The following is a 15,090-nucleotide window of genomic DNA, read 5'->3' on the forward strand; positions in this document are numbered from 1 at the left end:
TCACATTTTCTTTTTTTTCCCAAGTACTTTAACCAAACACTCTCACCCTCTCCCAAAAGAAAAAAAAAAGAAAAAGAAATGCGCGCTCTATCTCTCTTCTCCTAACCAAAAACCAAATAGGGCCGAACGGCCCAAATTTTTATTTTTCTCTCTGATCTTCTAAAAACTCAATTAGGGCTCCATTATTGGTTGTATAAATTAACGACTGACCTTTGGATGATTTTCTCTACGTCTCTTTAGGGTTTGTTCCTCTCCTGAATCGATTCGACGTATTTAAGGTACTCTCTCTCTCTTGCCTAACTTTTCCGTAATCTCTCTCATCGTAAAGTACTCATGTTTCCTGTGTTTGTTTGTTTCCCAAGAAAGTAAGAAAGAAACGCAATGAATTGAGAGAAAGTGTACAGAGTTTTGTGGAATATGCGAAACAAGAAAAGATTGAGGAAAAAATGTCGAAAAACGTAAAAACGAAAGAAAAGAACTGGAAAATCAATACCGTTGGTTGGTTATTCATCTTTATTATTGTTTGTTTCCTTATTTGATTCGATTGTTATCTAATTATCCAGGTTTTTGTGTTGCCGATTAGCGTAAGATTGCGAGAATGAGGCCGATATTCGTTGGGAACTTCGGGTACGATACTCGCCAATCGGAGTTGGAGCGTCTCTTCTCCAAATACGGGCCAGTCGAACGTGTTGACATGAAATCTGGTAAAATTTCGATTGGCTGATGATGTTTCAATTGTGTTGTTCTCGAAACATATCTTTCTTAACAATGTCTTCAATGTTGTTAACGTTGTTTAGAGGGATTTAGTGTACATTCAATGTGTGAACACTTTAGGCTCATGCTAAACAAATTAGGCGCAAATTCTTGTTACCCATTTTCTCGAAATTCCATTAATTTATCGGGTGCTTTACGGCTTGGTGAATGAGGTTTTTGAATGACATGACTAATGACTTTAGGTCAATGTTTTTAGTCTCACCCAAGGACATAATCTTTATCGTTGTTTCATTTCCCTAAAGTTTTAGCCTACATTTATGTATTTGGTCAATCCATCATCATGTTTGTTCGTACTTGCACAGTTACCTGTTTTGTTTACTACTTAACTTAATCAACTTCGTTACCTTTTTGTATAATAAGCTACTCAAACTGATCTCGGCTGCAACTAATATGGGATTGAACTCCTTTGGTCTCGGTTAATATGGTTGAAATAATCTGGTCCTGACATTCTATCATCGCGTTACTGCTGCCGCTGCTGCTGTTTTTTTTTTTTTTTTTTTTTTTTTTTTTTTTTTTTTTTTTTTTTTTTTTTTTTTTTCCTGCTTATATTTATCAAAATATAGAGACAAATGTTGAGCCTGTGTCAGTTGTTGAAGGGGGACACGCTTCATTTGCAGTCGCTTCTCGTACCTTGCAGAAGGAAATCTTTCAAGTTTCAATTTTGATTTTTATTAGAGAAACTATATATTTGCAGCGGTTGTCTCTGGATATATGGCTACTTGTGTAGTTTGTATATCCAATGCCTTTCTTCCTTGGTGGAGAGGAATTGGCATCGACAAATTTGCTATTTCTTTGGAGTAAACCTCCATGTTTAAGTTTTTCTTTTGACGCAGGATCGGGAAAATGAGCTGAGCTTCTATCTGGCTCGCCAATGTCTCTGCAAAAAAAAAATATATATTTTGGAAAGCAAAACCTTCCTGGTTGCCTGCTCTCCTTCACTCACAGATAGCAACACCTGCATTTTCTTCACTCGCTCATCCGTCTCTTTCTCACTCTTCGCGTAAAGTTGCCATTTAACAAGAATGGTTCTAGTGGAATCTGTCAATTGTTATGCCATGCCTACCACCATTGTTCATAGTGGCTAATGAAATCTGGTCATTGCCTTCCCTGTGATAATAAGAGATTATTGAAATATGTCATGACTCTTGCCATGCCTTCCATTACTGAACTCGTGCTGTCTCAATGGTCTGAATGGTGAAGCATGCTTAGCAATGTCTTCTCAGAACTGAAACTTTGGATTGTAATATTTTATATGCAACCATCATGATTTAGTTCATCCAACGACTCTACAGCCTAATGTGCATCAGCCCTTCACGTATATGCAGGTGTTGTATTTCCTTTAGGAAAAAGAAATATTGAGGCTGGTGTACTGCCTGCTAAGTAGATGAATGTTAGTGTCTCCTATTTCCTGTTCTATCTCTGATTCATTTTTTCTTTCAGGTTTTGCTTTTGTGTATTTTGATGATGACCGGGATGCTGAAGATGCTATACGTGGTCTTGACAGTAGGCCATTTGGATATGACAGGCGCAGACTTTCTGTTGAATGGGCTAAGGTACAATTTGGTCAAATGTTCAAACTTTTGTCAATTGTTGTTTTTTTTCTTTGTTTTTGTAATTAACTTCGTTATGTTTTGAACTTAATTTTTCAGGGTGAACGTGGTCGACACCGTGATGGGTCCAGGCCAAATCAGAGGCCAACAAAAACTTTGTTTGTGATCAATTTTGATCCACTTCATACCAGAGTCCGTGATATTGAAAGACACTTTGAACCGTATGGGAAGGTTCTGCATGTTAGAATCAGACGGAATTTTGCATTTGTCCAATTTGAGACTCAGGAGGATGCTACAAAAGCTCTTGAGTGCACACACATGAGGTAATTAACAATTTGTTCTCCTTTTGCGGGTTTGCCTGTGTTTGGAAAGAGAAGAGAAGGATATGCTTTCTTGTAACTTGCTGTGATTATGAACCGACGTCATAATCTTATCTGTGGGACTAACAAACTGAATATTTTGGATTTGCAGCAAAATAATTGACCGGGTCGTCTCTGTTGAGTATGCTCTAAAGGATGACGATGAGAGAGGTGATCGCTACTATGACAGTCCTAGAAGAGGTGGATATGGTCGACATAGTCCTTATAGAAGGTCGCCTAGCCCTGCATACCGCAGGCGTCCAAGTCCCGACTATGGTCGACCACGCAGCCCAGTTTATGACAGATATGATGGCCCTGCTTATGATAGGCGCAAAAGTCCTGGTTATGGTCGGAACATCAGTCCTGAATATGGCAGATACCGCAGGTTTGTACTTCTACTTCCTCTCTTTTCATCTTTGTTTCCTTAATGGAGCAGTCGTCTGTTTCGAGTGACTCTTGGTTTGTTAAGAGCCCCTTTGTGCATTTTCGTTCATTGATGCCTCGTTCTCGAACCTCTCTCCTTGCAGCCGCTCACCTGTTCGGAGGTCATCTTAAAATCGTGCAGTTTAATGGAAGAAGCATGCAGTTTAATGGAAGAAGCAGGCCTAACATGTCTTACTTTCCCGTGGTAGAAAGTGCTTGGCTATAGTTTTAGGCGGATTTATTAATGATATGAAGAATCTCGGTATAGTGCTTAGGTTCTTTATGATTGTACGTAAAGAAGTATGGATTCTCAAGTTTACTCTTAATCATAGAACTTGGTGTATATTTATATCATTTGATAAAAATCAGCGATGTGACCAGACTTTTTTACCGGGATTAGTTGTTTTTAGCTCATGTGTGGATTTTTCTTCACTCTTGACCTGATATGTTGTTCCCAATATGTAATATGCCGTTTTACTAAAGTCAAACCCTAAATTGAAGTGGATAATAAGATACAAGTAACGAGGTTCAATACTACTTTTGAAGTCTAGCTACTTGTTCAAACCACCTTTTTTTCTCCTGTAAATTAAGCTTAAATCCTTCCTTAGTTACATGGATGAGTGCCAACTCTCTAAAATTATATACCTTAACTCACTCTAGGTTACAATGGTCTAAACTAAGGTTCCGTTCACTTCGCTCATTCGAGTTTAGAATTTGAGTTTTTTTACAGTAAAAAGTTATCACAAACAATCACATTTAATTTTTTTGTTACAGTAAAAAGTTTTCACATAAAGTCACATCTCAACTCGAATCAGCGAAGTGATCGGGGCCTAAAATTTAGCATGCACTATCCGGTCAAATGACTGGAAGCCACTGTTAGAGTGCATGATTTTGTATTTTTACTCCTTATTCTTAATTAATATTTTTTTTATTATTATGGTTATTTAACTAATAAAGGCATGAATTAGGAGTAAGGAGAAAAAATTTATGCCCACACACGAGTATTTATCTTCTTTCTCTTTATTTTATTATTTGTCGAAGTACAAATCATAAGACCTTCTAGCGTTCCGGTTTGCTTATGCAAATCTGAGCGTCAAATGAGTATTTTGCCGCTCTTGTGCCTTTTATTTGGATCCTTTTATGGCGTCAGGGTCTCATTCACAACATCAACGCCGGTTTGCAAGTATATGGGTTTTCTTATCAATGTTCAAGTTCACAAGTAAATAATTTTCTTCACAAAATTTCACAACCTTAACGTTTGAATCTTTACACTATGTTTGGTATGAATGAAAAGTGGAAGGAAAGAAAATGTTAGAGGGATTTTAGGATGGAAATTGATAAATTAACTTGTTTGGTAGAAAGAAAATTAGGAAGGAAAAGAAAATTGAAAGAAAATTGTAATAGGTGGGTCCCACCATATTTAATCTCTCTAAAAGTGAGAGGATTTTAAGAAGAAAAATGAATCTCTCACTACCTTACTTCTTGTTTCGTTCTCTCTCTCTCTCTCTCTTTTTTTTTTTTTTTTTACAATTTGCTCGTCCAATTTTTTTTTTTTTCGCTTTTGTTTGTCTAATATCTTGTATGTAATTAATCTCTCACTGTCTTGCTTCTTCTTGTTTCGTTCTCTCTCTCTCTCTCTCTTTTTTTTTTTCAATTTTCTCGTCCTTTTTTTTTTTTTTTTTTTCAATTTGCCTGTCCAATTTTTTTTTTTTCGCTTTTGTTGCTCTAATATCTTGTATGTAATTAATCTCTCCCTGTCTTGCTTCTTCTTGTTTCGTTCTCTCTCTCTCTCTCTCTTTTTTTTTTTCAATTTTCTCGTCCTTTTTTTTTTTTTTTTTTTCTAATATCAACATTGTATGTTAATGACTTGCTCTTGAAGATGATGTACAACAATGAAGACTGAAATCATATGGTTTAGAAATTTAGTAGTCACACCATTTTATAACCTTTTTAGTAAATATATTGATATGGTACTTAGTTGATCACACATAATTTTTGTTAATACTTAACTGCAGGTGATTATTGGAAAATATATATGACCATACAAACTAATACTTTTGTGGAAAATTTCGCTTACTTTACAATAGTGGATGCATAGTATATTAGTCACTTTTTTGTTGTATTTGAACCTTCAACAAGTTGTTGTATTTAAACTGTAGCTAGCTACTCTTTTGTTGTATTTAAACGTTAAAAAAGTTAATGATGCATTAATGCTATATAAGTTAAATTATGTTTTTATACCTTTATATATGTATGTGTGTGTATAATATAGATGGAATATATATTCAAGTTATATGAATTTTTTGAGTTAATTTAATGTTAAATACTGTATTATTTATACTTTTATTAAAAACGAATATTAATAAAAAATATTTTGACAAAAAAGTAATTACACCAATAATAATTTTTCCATCTCTTTATTTTCACTTATAATACCAAACAATAGAAGATAAATTCATTTTCTTTCTTCCCTATCATACCAAACAAATAAAAAAAAAAATTAAAACTTTTTCTATCATTCTAATTTTCTATGCATTATAATTTTCCTTTCACCCCTATTTTCTTTCCTTCTCACCAAAGAGCATTAAAGTTTGCAACCATATCTTTTCATTTTGTAATTCCACGTCCTTGTGCTACCTGCCTACAATTACTTTTGCGATACCAGAGAAGCCCTTTAATTTTGGCGTCAAGTGTTTTTGTCATTAAGCGCGATAATGGAGATTGATGGGCACTTTTACTAGAGAGTTGGTTCTTGCTGTGATTTGCATCATCAGTCATTTGCCAAGATGTGACCTTGAGGAAGCTTCGTCGCAACTCACATATAAGGTAGGCCAAAGACTTTTTTTTTTTTTTTTTTTTTTTTTTTTTTTTTTTGGGCATTTGCCATTTCCAATGTTATCACTTTGATTTGCCACCCAAGCGTTTCTTCCGTGGTCCCCCTCTTTCTCCTTTCCCCACTTCACTTAATCATGTCTAAATCAGATTATTGATTTGTTTTTGTGGGGGTGGAGAGAAAAAGATAAAAAGGCAAGATTCAACTACCATTTTACTAGTATCACGGTAGATCTTCCCACTCATTGAAAGTAGATCACAAACTAACTTTTTCAAGGTAAATTTTTCCTAAAACAGTTTTCGCCACTGCCATGGCTCCCACCTTGTTCAAGAAAAGAAACCTTTGGAATGCAGTTTCCGAATTGCGCATCTGAGATCCGGTGATTGTACAAGTTTTTATCCGAATCCATTTCGGATATTTTCATTTGACAAATATAAGTTTTGTAATTTACTCAGTTCTCATCTTCATAGTTCATTGTTCTCTTATCAACAAGACACTTTTATTTTGGCACTTGTTTCCTTCTCGGTCTCTATATGGAGAAAAAAAATAATATAAACTGCCTGGCATCAAACGATGACACGATCATTTTCGCCAATAGACACTATAACACGCCCTTAATTCCATTTTCTACTATTGGATTACATTACCAACAACAATTAACAATATGACTTACCAAGTTGAAACAGACCATCTAAAATTTCTTGATTCCAACAACTATAACGAGACAATATTGCCCAAGTTTGAGAAGTGTTTTAAGACTTCCTTGGCTCTTGATCAAGTGCCTTCTCAAGCCATGCCTCGGCATCTTCCATCATCCCGGGGCTAAGCCTCACCATCAAGATGCAGAATTCAGTCTCATTCAGTGCTCCGTCTCCATCGAGATCGCCTTCTCTTACCATCGCCTCGGCATCCTCTCGGCTCATTCCTTCCATTCCGAGAAGCGCGGAATTCTTCTTCAGACTGCCGGAGGTGATCAAACCCGTTTCGGGGTCAGCCAGAAGCTGAAACCCTTTGCACAATTCAGTGACAAAGCTCTCCACATCAAGCTTCTCCGCCATAACCGGCAACAAGTCTTCGTACTCGGTTGTTGTTTTTGTTGTTGCTGTGGTCTTCTTCCTTGCTTGATCATGTTCCATTTTTGTGTTTGGAAAATGATGGCACAAAAAGGAGCCAAGTGACAGATGAATGGAACAGGCAAGAGTTGCAAAATGTTGTGTGGATTATATAAGGATAGTATAAAAGTCTTTGGAAAGTTTCTATGCTTTTTGGATGGACTATAATGTTATGGTGGTGTTGTCGCATCTTGGCATCAAACTGGCCAGCCGCGTGTTTTCAATCCAGGCCTTCCGTTGGATTTTGGTTATCTCACAAAAAACGAGTCCCCACACATTTTAATCATATCAGACTTGCCTAGTTCAATACGCATGCCATAGGATTAGAGATCACACTCACAAGTGGACGGTTGTGATTTGATTCCTCATAGCGCACAATACATGTGAAAAGGGTCTAGGCTTGACATTGATTTTTCATTTGCTTTCCGGGACTTCTATTGCCAAATATATATATATATATATATATATATATAAAGAGAATTTATGGATAAAAAAAATAAATTACTAATAATTTTTTTATTTTTTCACTATCAAATCTGTAAAGAAATTATATTATTTTATACATTTTTTTAATTTATTATAATTTTAATTAGATCTAACTATCAAAACTGATATTATTAATAAGAAAACGTACCAGAAGAAGTCCTATATATTAGTTTCAAGAGTTTCTAGGAAGGTTCTTTAGAAGGAGAATAGGAAGATATTGTGGCTAACGTAATCTTGATTGGAAGGAATAGCTTACATTTTCCCGAGGTTGGCTTCTGTGAAGCTTCCTTTGCATTTTTCAAATCCTTAAATAATGGAATTTTGATATTTATCAGCTCTTTCCAACTTGTTTGTTGCATCCATGGAATCAGCCGTCTGAATTCTGAAGTACAATTATTGGTGATATGCAAAGAAAAGAATAAGGGTCGGCTTGAGTTTTATTATAAGTATTTTAGTAGCACAATTTCCCTGTCCAATCTAATAATAATATATGGTTTCTGAATGTTACTTTTTTTTTTTTTTAATGCTAAACAGAAGCCACACTTTAAATAAAAAATAAAATGGCTTACTTTTCACATGAAGCCCTTCTAGACGGCAAATGTTTTGCGCGTTTATTCTATAACCTATATGTAGCTGTTTAGTGCTAGTAGAATGATTCTTAAAAAAAAAAAAAAAAAAAAAAAAAAAACTTCTCTTTTGATTTGTTAATTGTTTATTAACACATAATTTTTTATAATAAATATAGCATTGCATATTTGCCGGTCTCTTTAATGTTATGGACTTTGTAAACGAGGGCCTGCACTGTGTGAAAGTTAGAAAAATCATGTCAATAAATGTTGACACATCCATATGTTTTGGAGTTTTCTGATTATGGCATATATAATATAATGCATGCCATTTCATTTTCTCAACTTCTCCCTTGGGGCCACAAGCATAACATTTTAGTTCAAAGACATAAAGATAAATCAGACAAATAATAGCCAATAAGTTTCCATCAATCCGTTGTATTTCATGCATAAAAACCAATTGCTCAAGGAAAAACAAAATTGCAAGAAATCATTCATTGAAAAAGGTTACGTGAAAAAGATGGATATGTAATGGCATGTGTAGTTTTTGAGCTCCACCTTTTTTTAAATTGTTTTTGGGGTTCACTTGGCACTTCCCTATTGGTAGCTACCAATTTTCCTTACCTTTTTTTCCTTGCTTCATATCCATTTTCCTTTTAATCTCAAACTTTCTCGAGAAAATTAAAATTCAATATAGTAATGGAAATGTTCTCAGTCTGATGGTTGTACCAATCCTATAAATATAATATTTTTTATTCATCTGTATAACATCATTTGTGCATTAATGTAATGTTTATTTTATCTAAGTGTAATACTCAATAAAATGTAATATACCACAATGTTACATGTAATTTATTTCAGTATTACCATAATACATTAAAAAGTTACAAGTTCATACGAAAATCATACAATACAACCGCCGGACTTAAAACTATATCATTATGTGAAAAACGGATCTAGATTGTTGATGATCCCTTCTAGCTGGCCACCAAAGCTATGTTTATTGCTTAGAATATCAAATTAAGGGCTCTTGTATTTCTCACTAAAGACAAGAATTGTAGGTTTAAATAGTTCTGCAAATTGATGGGGAATTTGTGAAAGAACAATATTACCACAAGCATTGATTTGGAATATGAACAAAAGAATCGATATTAATAAAATGGACAGAGATATTTGTCTATGGTGCACTCTTGGTTGGAGACATGTCTTTCACAATATCCGTAACAATTTCTGCCGCCTCTTTCAAACGCCACAGTTTTTGCACAGATCAAGCCATGATTATTTTAATCAAGATTCCAAAGAAACGTTTAAGACTTAATTGAACCTAAAACACAATATCTAATTTCCAATAGTAAAGGCAAAAACAAAGTCACAAGTCACAACAATAAAGTTGGCCTATGCCTGCTAAGTCCAAGTTTTTTTTATTTTATTTTATTTTAATTTACTGTCAAATAAAATATATCGTTCAACTTGTAGATCTGATAGAAATATTGATATCCATATAACAATATATTTACTACGATAGTTCGCTGATTCGAGTTGAGATGCGATTTTATGTGAGAGCTTTTTATTATAACAAAAAGTTAAATAACTGTTTTTTAGAACATTTTACTGTAGTAAAACTCGAATTCTAAACTCAAATCGGTGAAATGAACACGGAGGCCTAAAGAATGCGGAGGAATTTATTGCACACTTATCCCAATTAGATCATCGTCAGTATGAATGTCAATACTAATATTATATTTGTTACTCAAAAATATAAAGAACTAGCGGACAGCGGTGGTCAATGGCCCCTTAATCCAATTACTTTCAATTTTATCTATCTAGATATGTTTTATTTGACCGTTAATTTCACTCGTCTACGTCCTTCGAGTAACTTTAGATTTTCTTTGGAACAAGAAATATCATTCCCTGTTCTTTCAGTCTAAAAGCACATTAAAGAAGAAAAGATATTTTCTTAAAAAAAAAAAAAACAGCAACATTTATGTTCTGTGTGTGTGTGTGTGTTATTTTTTGAAGTTTATGCATCTAAAAAATTAATTTGTTTGTTTGTTTTTTTTTTTTTTTGTACAAAAGGGTAAAAAGAACAATTTAAATCTCCAAATATGATTGAGGCATTGAGCTTACTTGAAGGACTATTTTTTAATACGAAATATTAATTTAATATTATCTAAATACATAAGTATTAATTCACTAATTTGATAAAACAGAGAGTATAAGAATATAATTTATCGTTTCTCCTATAAATTAATTATGATAAAATAAATCAACTAACAAGGACCTTAAACAATTCGTACGACTTTGTAATTTTTCCTTGATGGCCGAATTTCTTCTTTTCCTTTATAAAGAGAAGGTGGAGAAAAGGGAAGCAATATCATTTTCTAAATGTGTTGTTTTCATTGATTGATGATATTAGTTTCGAAATGATATTCGGCTCCACACTGCTTAACTCTGCATACATTAAATTTTTTTTCCTTTAGGCCCGTTTATTTTATCAATTCGAATTTTCAATTTCAGTTTTGTTACAGTTAAAAGCTCTCACAAAAAGTCACATTTAACTTTTTCTACTGCAGGAAAAGCTCTCACATAAAATCACATCTCAACTCGAATTAAAAACTCGAATCCGCGAACTGAACGATGCCTTATGTCTCGTTTATTTCACCGATTTGAGTTTAAAATTCGAGTTTTGCTACAGTAAAAAGCTCTCAGAAACAATCACATCTAACTTTATTTATTACAGTAAAAAACTTTCACATAAAGTTACATTTCAACTCGAATTAACAAACTAAACAGACCCTTAGTGTATGTAACAAGTGGGGCCAACTGTGTTTTGTGCCTATACGAAGCTGGAAGCTGGTGCGGAGCTGCTTTTGGGGAGCCGTATAATAAGATTATATTAATTTGCCTTTTCTATCTTAGTTCTTGGAATTAGTTTGTTGTGTAACTTCCTAAGATTTTGATATTTACTATATTTAGGAAATTATTCTCCTCATACACTTAGCTTTCACTTAGATGACGTTTATTTTGATAGAACGAAATAAAAATAAAGATAGGAACATTGTAATGTGAGAATAAGAATAAATTTGATTTATTCTAATTCCGTTGTTTAGTTGAACATTAAAATTAATATTGCAATCACAATTATCATATTTGGTTAATTATTAGAGTGAAATGGAATAATAATTTGACAAAAAATATCCGTTCATATAATTTGATAATGTTTCAAAACTAAATTAAAACACGTTCTAAAGTGTTTTTTTTTTTTTTGTTCTAAAGTGATTTTTGTTTTTTGCTTCATAACTAATACTTAAAAAATTAACTTTGTAATATATTCATAATAATAAAGATGAAAAAGTTTGTATCAGAAAATTTACGTATCAATATAATTCTACCATCAAATGTAATGAGTGAGTTGCAGTAAAGTTGACAAATATCAAGTTTAGGAAGAAAAGTTTTTTTTTTATTAATATCAAGTTTAGAATGTAATGATCATTTCACACAATAGGAACAACTATTCAAGCATTTTAGTGTAATAGCAATTCCACAAAAATAACTATTCGAGAGTCTTTGCGGAACCAAACGCAAGAATAATTGAATCTTAAAAATTATAATATTCCAATGATACAAAAATAACTATTCGTGAGTCTTTGTGGAACCAAACACAAGAATAATTGAATCTTGGAAATTATAATATTCCAATGACACAAAAATAACTATTCGTGAGTCTTTGTGGAACCAAACACAAGAATAATTGAATCTTAAAAATTATAATATTCCAATGATCATTTCATCAAACTAAGCATAACCTTAGGCTATTATTCTGTTATAACCTTTTGTCGTATAATTGAGCAAAGCGTAAGATTTTGTGCTTTTATCCTCGACTAATTGTCAGGAAAAGAATTATGAGTCGTAACTTCACATTGAAAAATTTTGGACTTTGACCATTTATTGTAGGCAATGCTTATGGCCAGTCGGGAACCAGCATTTCATTTTAATAGAGACATACATTAAATTTTTTTAATAAATTATCTTAATAAGAATATATAAAAAAATATATTTATTTAAATAAGGATATATATTATTTCAATAAAAATTTAAATGTAAAATTTTATAAATTTTAAAAGTAATATTTTTTTCAAAAATATTTAAATGAAGACGGTAGCCTCAGCTTTACTTAACTTTGTCATCGGTCATAGTCTCCATATCCTATCAATTTTTTAGAATCCAATCGGATGCCTTAACTAAGTCAGGAAGGAGGAAAAGTTGTTTCTAAATGAGGAAAAAAAAAAGGGTACAGTTTTTTGTCCATCAGACATTAAAAAATAGGGAGTTTCTTATGCAAAATGAGGGACAAAATCTTGAAAATAAAGAAGGAAAGAAAGAAGAGAAAGAACGAGTGGGAGAAATACAGAGAAACGGAAAAACTTCGAGGACTATATTTTTAGTCGCTTACTCTGAACAAGAATTATATTCGGTTTAAATAGGCAAATAAAAATTCAAGAAATCAACCTAAAATCACGAATTACAATTAATAATACTAATCACACGGATAACAGCTAATAATACTAATCACAGAGCAAATAGAGGCATAACTGGATGCATGTATTTAGGCTCTGTTCATTTTACTGATTTAAATTTTACTACAGTAAAAAACTCTCAGAAACAGTCACATCTAACTTTTTTTGTTACCGTAAAAAACTTTCACATAAAGTCATATCTCAACTCAAATTAAAAATTTAAATCAACGAACTAAACGGGCTCTATTCGGTGGTCAATATTTAGTGCCTTAATTTCTGGCATTTCAATACTCCCCTTCAAGTTGGTTCATCCAGCTTGCAAACAAATATTCAAATCTTGAATTGAATCGCGGGTGTCTGCACTCTTCGACGGCGCTTCAAGACTTCAACCCATCCAATTTTTCTTCAAGATGTATTCACATATCAAAAGAATATCAACTCTGCTCGAACTTGCAGAATCATCAATTGCGCTCGAACATGTAGATATTTAATTTAACAGATTAAGATTTCCAAAACTTCATATGCCAGGCACAAATTTACATGAGCTTCATGGCATATGCTTCAATTTGATTCAGGAGATTAATTTCCAGAGTCAGACTCAAATTTGCGAGCTTCACACCACTGAATGATTCATCAAAACAATTATTTATTTATTTTTTAAATCATTAAAACAATCATTTTTTTGAGACAAACGACAACTTTCTGGGGGTGAAAACGACATGTAGGTCTTTTTTTAGAGAAACAACACACTGAAAAAAAAAAAAAAAAACAAAAACGACAAATTGAACTGAAAAAATGACATGTCGTTTCGATCATCTTCAACCTCTTATCTGCGCATTTTGAATGACGACAATGAACAAAAAAAAAATCAAAATCTGAACTTAGAACACACTTTGAGAAAGAACTTCAGAGTACTAAACTAAAGAAACCTGGACGTAGGAGACTGACTCTTGATGGGCAAGAAAAGGTACTCTGTTTTGGATCAAAGAAATAGAGTAAGAATAACTAAAACAAAACAATGAATTAGACTGAAACGGAAACAAAAAATCCAAGGAGCCAAAAGTGGCTCTGATACCATGTTGCAAAATGAACGACAAAATCTTGAAAATAAAGAAGGAAAGAAAGAACAGAGAAAAAACGAGAGGGAGAAATACAGGGAAACGGAAAAACTTCAAGAACTACATTTTTACTATCTTACATTGAACGAGAATTACAACCGGCTTAAATAGGCAAATAAAGATACAAGAAATTAACCTAAAATCACGAATTACAGCTAATAATACTAATCACAGAGAAAATAGATGCACAACAGGGTGCATATTCGGTGGTCAATGTTTGGTGTCGTAATTTGTGGCCTTTCAATAGTTTCTCTAGTTTGCTTTCCCACCGATAAAATTTTTGGGACCCTTAAATCTAATCAAAATCACGTAAAATCACAATAATAGACACTTTTTAATATAAATGGATTGAAAAAATATGCCGAATAAATAATTTTTAATATAAATTTAATGATTTAAAATAAAAAATTACCGGTAATTTACTTTGATGATCCTAATAGAGAAACCCTATAAAAATTAAGATAAAATAAAATAAAATTCACCTTCCAATTCTCGGTAGTTTACTTTGGTGATCCTAATTTGACTGCTAAAAGGTCAATGGAGAAATTTCCAATTCCCACTTTTAAACTGCATACAAGAAGTGAGAAGTCTAATGATTTCAAATTCAATAGGAGAAACCCTTCAACAAACAATGTAGAAAAAAAAAAAAAAGAAAAATTCCATCAACAATCAAAATAGGCGGTCCAACAATCATTATTTATTTTGAGAGTGCTACCAATTGTCCTTAACAATCTTGAATTTTTCAAGTATGAATTTTCCTTCTTTGTACTTCTGAGATTCCTCATAAGCTCTTTCATATTTCCAACCCAAAACCTCCCCACAATCCCGGCAGTGTACATCAGAAACTGTGTGGAGCCCAGTTATGAGCCTCCTGTCTTGTTGGGGCCCTAAAACTACGTTCATGGTGTGAGAGAACAAGAAGGCTCTTCCATTTATTGCCTGACACAAAAACATTTTCATGTTTCTAAGACAGAAAAATAAACTAATTATGCCAATATAACACTCCATAAACATTCTACTTTATTCCCTCAAAACAAGGGAAAGAATATCGAGAATACAGTCAAGCACATGAATATATAAAGCGAAGCGTGCGAAATTAGTGTGCATATATTCAACTAATTTTCATCGAAGAAATCAGTCACCGGTTCACCTGAAAATCTTTGGAAACGATGTCATCGTGGCGAGATATGAGGTTATGGCACTTGTAGCAGCTGTACAACCTTGGCGTAACTGAATCCGCCATTGATGAAGTTGCTTTAGTTTCTGTTCCACAAAGAACAAGGAACAAAAAAAAAAAAAAAAAAAAAAAAAAAAGGAAAGAAAAAAAAAAAGGGAAAAAAATAAAAAAAAAA

The 15,090-nt window shown here is 33.0% G+C and overlaps 3 protein-coding genes across 4 annotated transcripts; 1 reads left to right on the forward strand and 2 right to left on the reverse strand.

The window, feature by feature from the left end:
- Nucleotides 1-165: 165 nt before the first annotated feature.
- On the forward strand, nucleotides 166-3,518 carry LOC21406229 (serine/arginine-rich splicing factor RS31). 2 transcript variants are annotated; one of them, XM_024168358.1, is made up of 6 exons: nucleotides 166-278; nucleotides 584-704; nucleotides 2,215-2,327; nucleotides 2,424-2,647; nucleotides 2,796-3,068; nucleotides 3,211-3,518. In XM_024168358.1, exons 2-6 carry the CDS (start codon nucleotides 599-601, stop codon nucleotides 3,236-3,238), a joined length of 744 nt encoding a protein of 247 aa, XP_024024126.1. In that variant the 5' UTR covers nucleotides 166-278; nucleotides 584-598; the 3' UTR covers nucleotides 3,239-3,518. The 2 variants fall into 2 exon arrangements, with proteins under 2 accessions (XP_024024126.1, XP_024024125.1); XM_024168357.1 differs by having other exon boundaries at nucleotides 167-278; nucleotides 564-704.
- A 2,750-nt stretch (nucleotides 3,519-6,268) lies between these two features.
- Nucleotides 6,269-7,149, reverse strand: LOC21406230 (calcium-binding protein KIC). The gene has a single exon (XM_010102398.2). The coding sequence runs from the start codon at nucleotides 7,073-7,075 to the stop codon at nucleotides 6,692-6,694; it is 384 nt and encodes a 127-aa protein (XP_010100700.1). The 5' UTR covers nucleotides 7,076-7,149; the 3' UTR covers nucleotides 6,269-6,691.
- A 7,272-nt stretch (nucleotides 7,150-14,421) lies between these two features.
- Nucleotides 14,422-15,011, reverse strand: LOC21406231 (protein yippee-like At4g27745). The gene is made up of 2 exons (XM_010102399.2): nucleotides 14,889-15,011; nucleotides 14,422-14,677 (listed from the first exon to the last, which is right to left on the reverse strand). Exons 1-2 carry the CDS (start codon nucleotides 14,979-14,981, stop codon nucleotides 14,450-14,452), a joined length of 321 nt encoding a protein of 106 aa, XP_010100701.1. The 5' UTR covers nucleotides 14,982-15,011; the 3' UTR covers nucleotides 14,422-14,449.
- Between the last annotated feature and the right edge of the window lie 79 nt (nucleotides 15,012-15,090).

Source organism: Morus notabilis, unplaced genomic scaffold, assembly GCF_000414095.1.
Source record: "Morus notabilis unplaced genomic scaffold, ASM41409v2 Scaffold404, whole genome shotgun sequence".
NCBI lineage: Eukaryota > Viridiplantae > Streptophyta > Magnoliopsida > Rosales > Moraceae > Morus > Morus notabilis.

Excerpts from the sequence above, each read along its gene's own strand:
- LOC21406229 (XM_024168358.1), top strand. The coding sequence starts at position 599 with ATGAGGCCGATATTCGTTGGGAACTTCGGGTACGATACTCGCCAATCG. Across the intron at positions 705-2,214 it reads ACGTGTTGACATGAAATCTG|GTTTTGCTTTTGTGTATTTT; the intron begins GTAAAATTTCGA and ends TTTTTCTTTCAG. Across the intron at positions 2,328-2,423 it reads TTTCTGTTGAATGGGCTAAG|GGTGAACGTGGTCGACACCG; the intron begins GTACAATTTGGT and ends TTAATTTTTCAG.
- LOC21406230 (XM_010102398.2), bottom strand. The coding sequence starts at position 7,075 with ATGGAACATGATCAAGCAAGGAAGAAGACCACAGCAACAACAAAAACA.
- LOC21406231 (XM_010102399.2), bottom strand. The coding sequence starts at position 14,981 with ATGGCGGATTCAGTTACGCCAAGGTTGTACAGCTGCTACAAGTGCCAT. Across the intron at positions 14,678-14,888 it reads TCGTTTCCAAAGATTTTCAG|GCAATAAATGGAAGAGCCTT; the intron begins GTGAACCGGTGA and ends TTTTTGTGTCAG.